The sequence below is a fragment of the Alligator sinensis genome, unplaced genomic scaffold (assembly GCF_000455745.1).
Source record: "Alligator sinensis unplaced genomic scaffold, ASM45574v1 scaffold771_1, whole genome shotgun sequence".
Lineage (NCBI taxonomy): Eukaryota > Metazoa > Chordata > Crocodylia > Alligatoridae > Alligator > Alligator sinensis.
In genome coordinates, this window is record NW_005842911.1 from 169,620 (window position 1) to 179,641 (window position 10,022).

General features: G+C 58.8%; 1 protein-coding gene across 3 annotated transcripts; it reads right to left on the bottom strand.

Annotated features, from left to right (window-relative positions):
* VANGL2 (VANGL planar cell polarity protein 2) lies at positions 1-9,418 on the bottom strand. 3 transcript variants are annotated; one of them, XM_025192315.1, is made up of 10 exons: positions 9,252-9,418; positions 8,447-8,671; positions 7,552-7,559; positions 6,435-6,709; positions 5,795-5,915; positions 4,175-4,782; positions 2,969-3,105; positions 1,656-1,791; positions 1,270-1,501; positions 1-744 (listed from the first exon to the last, which is right to left on the bottom strand). In XM_025192315.1, exons 4-10 carry the CDS (start codon positions 6,503-6,505, stop codon positions 484-486), a joined length of 1,566 nt encoding a protein of 521 aa, XP_025048100.1. In that variant the 5' UTR covers positions 6,506-6,709; positions 7,552-7,559; positions 8,447-8,671; positions 9,252-9,418; the 3' UTR covers positions 1-483. The 3 variants fall into 3 exon arrangements, with proteins under 3 accessions (XP_025048100.1, XP_006036138.1, XP_025048101.1); XM_006036076.2 differs by lacking the exon at positions 7,552-7,559; XM_025192316.1 differs by lacking the exons at positions 7,552-7,559; positions 8,447-8,671; positions 9,252-9,418 and adding an exon at positions 7,425-7,536.
* Positions 9,419-10,022: the final 604 nt, after the last annotated feature.

Here is a 10,022-nt window from a genome sequence, read left to right on the forward strand (position 1 = left end):
GGGGAAGTTGGCATAGCTGCCGTGGCATTTCAGAGGTGCCGGCCAGCTTCCCGCAGCTTCCAATGAGGGCATTGCTAGCCCCAAATCCCAAACCTCCAGGGAGGCTGTGAAAGGCCAGAGATGGGACAGTCCCGAGAGGAACGGAGCCTGGGCACTTGGAGATGCTGGTGAGAAAGTTCACGGAAGTAGCCCTTGAAATCTGGCACTAAACACAGGGTCCTGGCTTGGCTGAGATGCTGCCCGCACCCCCGGGGAAATTGCTACAAGAATCTGGGTTTGGGAGGGAGTGGGGACGGGGGGACGGAGAAAGGCTCTGAGCCCCAAGTGGAGACGACAAGAGACAGAGGGGTCACGGCGAGGCCTTGGGGAGGCAACGGGCTCGCGTGCTGGTTGGAGGCGCTTCCCCTGACGCTCGCCGGGGACCGCGGCAAAGGGTCCGGGGCGCATCCTGCCCCTCTCCCCGCACCCCATGCCCTTTTCAGTTCACACTGAGGTCTCTGACTGCAGCCTCATGACAAACTTGTGTGACTTGGGGTCCACGAACTCCTCGGAGAGCTTGAAGAAGGGGATCTTCTTGGTGCTCACCACCAGGCTGAAGTCATGGCGCTTGAGAAGGAAGACCACGCCGTCCTTCAGGCCATTGGTCACGGGCTCTTCGCTGACCAGAGTCCACTGCTTGGCCAGCCAGCGGTCCTTGTGGTACTGGATGGTGGGCCCAGCGCTCAGGTACCGCTCCAGGAAGGCCTGGGGGAGAGAGAGGAGATGGAGGCTGGTCTCAGCAGGGGCAGGTCTGTGGTCAGCTTGCCTAATGGCCATGAGAACAAGCCAGCTCCAGCCACAGAAATGCCCACCTGGCTACAGCAGTGGCTCAGAAGCCACCCTCGGTGGCTGGGCCTGCTGCCCTCAGCCCTCCCCACAGCCAGAAATGCAAACCCAGATACTAGAGGGGACCTTTCTCCAAGGGATGGGGTACATGGCAGCTCCCAGAGCATGCAGCAGGCCCTTGGTGGAAGAGCTGGGGAAGGTGCTAGGAGCCTGGCCCCCATCATGAGGTCTCCGTGCCTGCTAATCCACCTGCTATCCTGAAGCCTGCACCAGAGGTTGCAATGCTCTGCAGAGATGGATCCTGCAGGGCGTAACAATCCAGCACCCAGCTCTGCAGGAGGTCTCTTCTGGCTAGGGAAGTCCCCGGCGATGGGCCAAGCAAGCAGGGAGAAGTGCCGACTGCTATAGGGCAGGAGGAGCATTTTCCCCGCAGCCCCCTTGTACCTTGGGAGTCATATCATGGGTGATGCAGAACTCCAGGTGCTGCAGGATGCTCTCCATGGTGTGGTAGGGCTGCTGCTTGGTAGTGCGCAGGTACTTCTGCATAGCGCGGGCCATGGAGGCGAAGATGGCCTGGGCCGCTTCCCGCGGGTCCATGATCTCTCGCGGGTTCTTCTGGTCCTCCTCTTGCAGCCGCTTGATGTGGGTGAAGGCTTCCTCCACAGCCACGACCAACCTGTGGAGGGAAGGGATCCCGGGATGGCACCATGACCTGGCCAGCTCGTCCCACAGGAGACATAGGCACGGATGCTAGCTGCCCCGGTGGAGAGCTGCAGGGCACCACAGGGCCCTCGCTGCCATCCCTGGTGGCCTGCCCCCACGTCCCGTACCTGGCGCGCCGCTTTCGCACCCGCCGCTCATGCTCTGCCTCTTCGTAGTAGTACTCGTTGTGGCTGTTGTCACGCCGCCGGGCGGCCGCGGCGATCACAGCCCGCGACTGGCCCGTGGAGTTGTTCGTTGAATTCTCTGCAAGGGGAGCAGAGGGTTAAGTCCAAGGGGGTGGTCTTGCAGCCGGAGTCCACATTTCCCAACCCTGGCCATGACGCAGCTCTCTGCAGTCATGGTGTAGACATGACCTGGGACCCCTACCCTACCTAGGGTGCCTGTTAACATGGCCACATGCACAAGCTGGTGCGGCCAGTGACCCATGCGCGGTGCACAGAGGGTAAAGGGAAGGTATCAGCACTAGGGACGGCAAATGCATTGGGATACTCAGTGGTTGCTCAGAGAAAGAGGACAATCCAGCAGGAAAAGCAGCAGCGAAGATGCCTTTACCAGGAGCAGGGGCATGGGATCATTGAAAATATATTAAAGACCTTTTCCAGCAGCAGGACGTTGGCTGCTTTCCCTGGGGCAAATTCAGGTGTGACACTTGTGCTGTGTCAGGGTTGATGGTAGTTTTACTAAGAGCTTAGATGATGGATGGTTTAGACAGGGCTGATCCTGCCTCAGGCAGGAGGTTGGACCAGATGGGACCTCAGAAAGTCCCTCTAGCCCCATGGCTCTGTGATTTCTAAGATGCTGTCTGGACAGAAAGGGATGTTAAAAAATAAACCAAGCTCCCGCGCCCCCGCGCTGAGGCTGGAAGGGATGGGAGAGCCATCTATAAAGACAACAGGTGGGTTCATTCCTTCTTATAACTCAGCTCAGACCCCGAGCACCCAACACAGTTTCACAAGAGTACTTGGTCCTTCTACTGGTATAAAATCGGAGCAAATACATGGCCAACAGCCCTGTGCTGCTGTAAACCCTGGGGGGAATTACCCAGGGGGAAATCAGGTATAGCTCTACCCTGGAATAAATGCTGTCTGTGCAGGATGGCTGTTAGCTCAAGGCAAATGAGTTGTTACCTATTCCCCCTCCACTTTAGGGTATGGCATTGCGCACAGCCACCCTGGGAGAGCAGGTTGTGTGTCTGCTCCAGACCCCAGGGTGACCCTAACTCTAACCCTAACCCTAATCCCCAAGGTACCAAAGCAAATGGAAATCACAGGAGCAGGTGGTGCCTCCAGGCTGGCAGGTCTGTGCAGCGACGGCTGGGCTGGGATGGGTTAGGATAGAAAGCAAGGGGTGATAGGGACACCGTCAACACAGAGAGAACAGACAGCGACAGGTGGGGAGAGATGAGAAGCCGCGAGCTCACCCTCGCCGAGGGAATACACCTTGAACCCGGACATTTTCTTGGACAGGACGGATTTTGGCAGGTTGAGGAGGGCGGGGTTGTAGACGGGGAAATCATGGTAATAGTTCTCCAGGATCCACACGGCCACTCGCTGGATGCTGCGGAGAGACCCAGCCGGGGCCAGGGGGGCAGGGACACAAAACAACCGGTTAGAGCCATGCGGCGGGGCGCACAGAGGAGGACACGAGAGGGAAGTGGTGGCGTGCTGGACCTGGCAACCCCGTGCTCAGCACTGCGGGGCCTCTCTGGACAGCCCTCCCCAAGGACATGGCAGTGGCACTGCTTTGGGTGCCCTGCTGCTGCCCCCTCCCAGCTGCCACAGTACAGACATGGAGCCTGGAGGGACCCCTCCCCAGCCCCCAGCCCCGCAGAGACTCGGCAGGGACCTGCTGCATCCTGCCTGCAGCTGCAGAGTTGTCCAGCAGGGAGCAGCAGCACACATGTACACACGCTGGCTGGGCTGTGTTACACATACACATGCACACTCATGCATCCAATCATGCACACATACACACCTGTGCACACACACGTGTGTACACAGAGATCTAGTAAAATGCAGAGGGCAGCATTTTACACACACATTCACATGTGCGCACACACACATGCATACACACACATGATCCTGTGCAGCAGAGGCTGGCAGCATGTGTGAACACCAATGCAGGCACACAAACACAGAGACAATCCCATGCAGCAGAGGTTTAGTGGTGCGCTTGAACATGTGTGCACACAGGTGTGTAAATACACATGGACAGCCTCACATGTGTACAGAGGAACAATCCAATACTGCAAAGACAGGTAGCGCATGCAAACAAACGTGCACATGCATACACCCGCATGCACAGAGCAGTAATCCCATGCTGCAGAGACTAGTAGTGCAAGCAAACACACATGCACATACATACACACAGAGCAACGATCCCATGCTGCCAAGGCTAGTAGCACATGCAAACACACATGCACATGCACGCACACAGAGCAACAATCCCATGCTGCAGGGGCTAGTAGCACATGCAAACACACATGCACTTGCATGCACACACAGCCACGATCCCATGCTGCAGGGGCTGGCAGTGCATGTGAGCACATGTGCACATGCACGTGCGCACACACACAGCATTTCCCTCTGTGAGACATGAATCCCCACGCCCCGTGGCTTCCCCTCACCTGAGGTGGCCGACGTTGTAGAAGCGGCTGGCCCCATCGGTGGAGCGCACCACCTTGAGCGTGAACTGGGGCTGAAGCTGGCGCAGCTCCAGCAGCACCACGGCCAGGTAGTGGACAAAGAGCAGGGCGTCCACCAGTGACACGGCGTACTGCACGATGCCCTGGTAGTCACGGTCCCGCGAGTCTAGGATGCGCACGCCGTAGAAGAGCCAGTAGGAGACGACCAGCAGGAAGACGAGCACCATCAGCAGGGCCCGGAAGACAAAGACGCGGGGGAAGAAAGCCTTGGGGCGCCGGAAGAAGAGGGCCCAACTGCCCAGCAGCAGGATGAGCAGCTTGAAGGCCACGGAGATGAAGAGCCCCTCGCAGGGCGTGCCGCAGGGCTCCAGCTCCTCCCGCCACAGCAGCTGAGGCAGCAGCATGAAGGCCAGCGGGGTGAGGAAGGACAGCAGCGCCAGCGCCCCGCCCAGTGAGACGCCCAGGTGGCGCGAGCAGTCCAGGTGGGCGCTGTCCTCCATGTCCTTGGTGATGCGCGTGATGTCATCGTGCGAGATGCTGTGCTCTGATGTCCCCGTCACCACCGTCGTGGTCTCGCCCCAGTTGTCATCCTGCGGGGGAGGAGGAAAGGGTTAATGACCCCGGGTTTTGTCAGGGGTGGCAAGTGGGGTCAGATCCACCGTCCTGCCCAGCTACCCACTACCACCACCTGGCCTGGGTGCAACTGGCCTTGCCCGGGTCCCTGAATCCAACCCAGACCTGACCCGCAGGCTCTCCATTTTCATCGCCAAACCCTATCCACGGAGGCCAGGATCACTGTTCCCATTCCACAGAGAGTGAAACTGAGGCACAAAGTGGCTAAGCAACTTGCCTCAGGTCAACCAGCAGGGCAGTGGCCAAGCAGGGATGGGACGCAGGAGTTCAGGCCCTCTGTTTTGTTCTGGGCACTAGGTGCAATCCCTTAGGATTCAAGGCAGCACGAGCACATTTGGCCCCACGCCCCACCTTCCTTGGTGATGCCCCTGCCAACCCGACCCTGGGCAGAACAGAGCCCGCACGTTGCCCTGTGATGCAGCTCTGGAGCTGTCCAGGGACTATCCAAGCTCACCAGGAGCCAGAGAGATAGCACCACCGCTCTGTTCTCCCTCCTGACGGCCCTTGGAGCCAGGCTTGAGGGCCCACACCAGCCCAGGACTGGGTGCCTGCTAGCACGAGAGATGCCTAGAAACCTCAGCTCCCGCCAGCCCTGGCAAATTGACTTGCCACCAGCTTTCTTCCTCCAGGAGCTGGTTTATTTTCTCCTCGTGAAACGCCAGGAACCGTCACACAACGGGCAACGGATACCAGATAAGCAGCCAGGCTCGGCACCCCAGACCTGCTCCTGAGCCAGGCAGAGCCGAGGCAAGGTGCGGCAGGGCCTCTCCAAGGTATTCGGCAATGCCACGCAAGCTGAACTGCAGAATGATTTTTTCACGGAGCCCCCGGCCCTCCAAGAGGCTTTGTGAGATTGGGTCTAGCAGGCAGCGGGCTGCAGCCGTTCATGCGAGGCATTACGCACACGTAGGCATGGGTTGAAGAGCCCCAGGGAGAGTGCTCCCTCCCTCCCCTTCAGCCCCTTCTCACCCTCTCATCCCCTCGGGTCGACTCGTTGTCCAGGAGGGGCTCGCCGGGGGCCTGGATGGTCACTGACTTGTCGCCACGGCTCCCATCTCGGCTTTTGGAGCGGTGCCGGTCCCGTCGGTCTCTGGGGGAGAGAGAAGACCCCACATGGAGTGAAGAGGGAGCTACCAGACCAGCTCAGCTAGGGCAGGGGGTGGATGTCAGCAGGGACAAGCTGCATACTCTCCATGGATGCCCATGGCCAGAACTCAGGTAATGGGGGGGGTCCTGCCATTGCCACCCCATTGCAGTGGGTATTGCCATGAAAGCAAAGCTCTGTGTGCATGTGTTGGGGGTCTCTGGGCACATCCACTTCCCTCCCCCAGGTCCCTCCAGCCAATGCCAGGGACCCTGCCCCTTGCTCCTCAAGGAGTGGTGAAGGGTTGGAGCAAAGGGGCTAACCCCATGAACATCTGGGGTGCTTCATTCAAGGACACACATGATGGGGAGAGATGAGGAGACCCCTCCTGAGGCACTACCAGAGCTGTGCGGGGACCTTCCCACCCCTCATGCCTCTCTTCTTCTCCAGGGGATCTCTCCCAACCCCCAAGAGCATGCCTAGATCAACCCCCCTCCACAATCCAACCTCCCGCCCTGGCCTCACCGATGCTTGCGGGAGCTCCGTGAATGCCCTGACTTGTAGGAGTAGCCCGAGTACTGCGACTCGTTGTCCATGTTGTCGGAGCGCCGCGCCTTGTAGCGCTCCACGTTGACGGACTTGGCCCGTCCGGGCCCAGGGACGGCCGCCAAGGCAGCCGCGGCCTCCTTGAGAGCGGGCTTCTTCAGGCCCAGGGGCGCCTTCAGGAAGTCGACTTTCACCCGGAGGGACTCTATTTTGATCAGCTGGCGGGGCTCCTCTCAGAAGAAAATGATGCCCTGCTGCAGGGGGAGAGATGGGGAGGGGTGCAATTAGACCCACCTAACCCCAATGCACCCCAAAGCATGTGCATTGCTATTTTCCCCAGTTAAACTCCCCCCAGCACTCCGGTCTCTGCCAGCATGGTCAGAGAGGCATGCTCTTGCCCAGAGCCTGTGCATTCAGGGGGATGATGACTTTCTTCTCAAATGCTACAGAGAGGGGGAAGGTTGTTCCCATCATTTCCCCCATTGGAGCCAACTGCCATGGCAAGGATGGTGCTTTCCATCCCTGCCATGCTCAGTTGCACCCAGCACTTGCTTTGCTGTGTGTTTGTACAGCCCCTAGCACATCTGGGGGTGGCAATCTCCAGGCAAAACGATGCATTTTTAACAGCTGGAAATAGCCTAGAAAGTTCGTGGCTCCAAGCAGCCAGCTCAGAGGAGCAGCTGGGCACAAAAGGGAGGGCTCAGGGCAGCACAGATGCCACCTCCTCCCGCGGGTGAGCAGACTTGCCACCTCCCCGATTCAGGGGCAAGCAGCATCCTTTACACCCCAGTCCTGCTTCCCCCGATGCCCCCCCATCTTCCCCGCAGGAGTAAGCACCGTTCAGCCCCAGAGCCACAAACCCTGCTGCACCCAGTGCCCGGTGACACCCCCTGCCCTCGCCACGCAGGGTGCACCACGGGCAAGAGACGGCCGGGGTCGGGGTGGGCCCAATGCAACGTGGCGTGTTACCACAGAAATGCCATTTCCAGAAAAGAAAACCCAAATGTCTTTTGGCCTCTTCCAAGGCCCCCCTGCCTTGGGGAGGGGGCCGGGGCGGGGTGGGCATCCTTTTGTCCATGATGCTGGATTCTCTCACATTTATCACTATGGAAACAAAAGCCCCCCCACCCCGGTTGTCTAGGAGATGGCAACAAGGCCTGGGAGCTCGAAGAAACACAAGCAGAAAGAGAAAGCCCCCCCTTTTGCAGCCCCCCTCATCTCTGGGTTTGGTCTGAAAGGAAGGATCGGATTTCTGCCGGGAACAATACGGGACCGGGCCGGGGCGGGCGGGCAAGCAGCCCTCCCTGGGCAGGGGGCCGGGCGCGCTTTGTCCCTGGCCTATTCATTAGCGCCATTAGGAGATTTACACCGGGCTGCGTTCCCTGCTGCTCTGCTCCCAGCAGCCAGCCGGAGCGGGGAGGGGACGGCCCCGCCAGCGGCCTGTGGCCCAGCCGGCCCCTCTGTGCAGAGCGCCCGGGCAGGCCCTCCGTCCACCGCCAGCTCCCAGCCGTGTGCATGCATGCGTGTGTGTATCAGTGCATGCCCCCACCCACGCACAGCTGCACACACACAGCCTCATGTGGACACAGCCACCCCCCCACCATTGCACACGCAGGCTCCCTCTTTGCACTGTCCAGGTCATGCCTAGAGGCACACCCCACCCAAGCACTTGAACCTCCCGATCCCATGTTCCCCCTCGTCACCCCTTTGCACACGGCTCCCCACACGGTAGTACCATGCACATTTACGTGCCTTCTGGCATGCTCACGTTTGCCAACACGCATGTGCAACTGTGCATTTTCTCCCGCCTGCCCTAGTGCAAACTAAACTCAATCCTGCCACCTGTTACATGTTGCTATGGGATCTGTGACCTTCACCCTGCTGAGAATCCAAGACTGGCCTAGAGGGAAGGAAGAGGTGACCTCCCTGCTTCGCACGCCCGGAAACCAGGAGTCCTGGCCTCACGCCCTGCACGCATGGTGGGAACTCACCGGCTCAGCACAGGAGGGAGCAGGGGTAGCAGCAGTGATGCAGAAGGCCTGGTTGCCCCCTGGCGAATCAGTCACCAAGACCTCTGTGCATCCTGTGCTCTTGGTGGCAACTGGCAGCCAGATCCTGATGGGTGCAGCAGGCGACAGGCCTCCACATCTGGAGTAGCTCAGGCGTGGGGCATCTGCTCAGGCACGGGGCATCTGCTCTGGGTTCCCACGGGGAAGCTGCAGAGGAAGAAAGGAGATGAGTGCACGAGGTCTCCTGCTGCAGCCGGCGCAGTGCTGGGGTGTCCAGGAAGGGTCCCAGGGCTCAAGAGGGTAGATCGTGCCAGCACTCTCCTCCCCAACCCCAGCCCAGCTCCACTGAAACCCATTAGCCACATCGCAACACAGGACACCAACCCACTAGCGCATGGCCAGACCCTCGGACGATGACTCAAGACAGAGGCTTTGAATGGGCAGTGGCGCCCGGGGTCTAGAACAAAAGCCTCCAGCCCAGGACGAACCCCGAGACCATCCAGCCTGGTCTTTCTGATTAGCTTGTAGCATTGATCAAGCCAAAAGACCTCCTGCTCCAGCCAGCCCCTCAGAGGAATGCCAGCCTCTGCCAACGCTCTGAGCCAAAGTACTCATCTTTTCTTTTTAATTCTGTTTCTAGGCCAAATCCGGTCCAAATTAAGTTCCACATTTCAAGTGAGCAGAGCTCCATCATTCAAGTGTGTGGTGCTACCACTGTCCAGTCTCCTCCCTCCCAGACTCTCCACCTTGGGGCTTCAGATGCTCCCAAATCCATGGATGTACTTACATGCAAGCTCCAAGCCCGGAGGATTTCGGGCTCAGATGCCTCCCAGTCTCACGTGCCCCAAATCAGAAGGCGCAAGATACAGGGAAAGCTTGAAAGCAAACCCCCCATCATCATCAACTGTGTAGCCAACGTCCTCGCATTGGAGGCATTGTAGACTCTCGCCTGCCCGCAGCACAAGGGACAGGCCTTTACCCTCTAACACTGGGTCATTCAAGGCCAAGAAGATCACGGCATCTCCCATCCTGCACCCTTGCGCCTGAAGCAGACCGGCTCGGACACCTCCATCCCCACCAGTGCCATTTCCCCCTGAGCTTTCCAGGCCGAAAAAAACAGCTCTGTTTAAAATGTTTCTAAAACGCACATTTTTAAATGGGACCAAACTTCACGAGCCAATCTTTTGTGTGGGTCTCAAAACAGCCCCCCCCCCATTTTTTGACAGGGATTTTCCAGGGTGAGCAGAGGGGAGAAAAAGCTCAATCCACAGGATTTTCCCTTCGAGTCCTCTGTTTTGCAGCCAGCCTTGCTCATTGTGTAGGTTTTGCTACATGCAAATGCAGTGTTGCTTTAATTACCCGGGTACAGCCAAGGCAGGATGCACCCCCAGAGATGGAGCCACATACACAGGTACAAAGGTGCTGGCGATGCTGTAGCTGCTTTATTGACCCCAAGAACAAGGAAGTTTGGATGTGGTGAGGTGCAAAGAAGCTGTTATTTCTGCTCTTCTGCATCCAGAGTCTCCACGGCATTGGGCACTGCATAGACCCGGCAAAG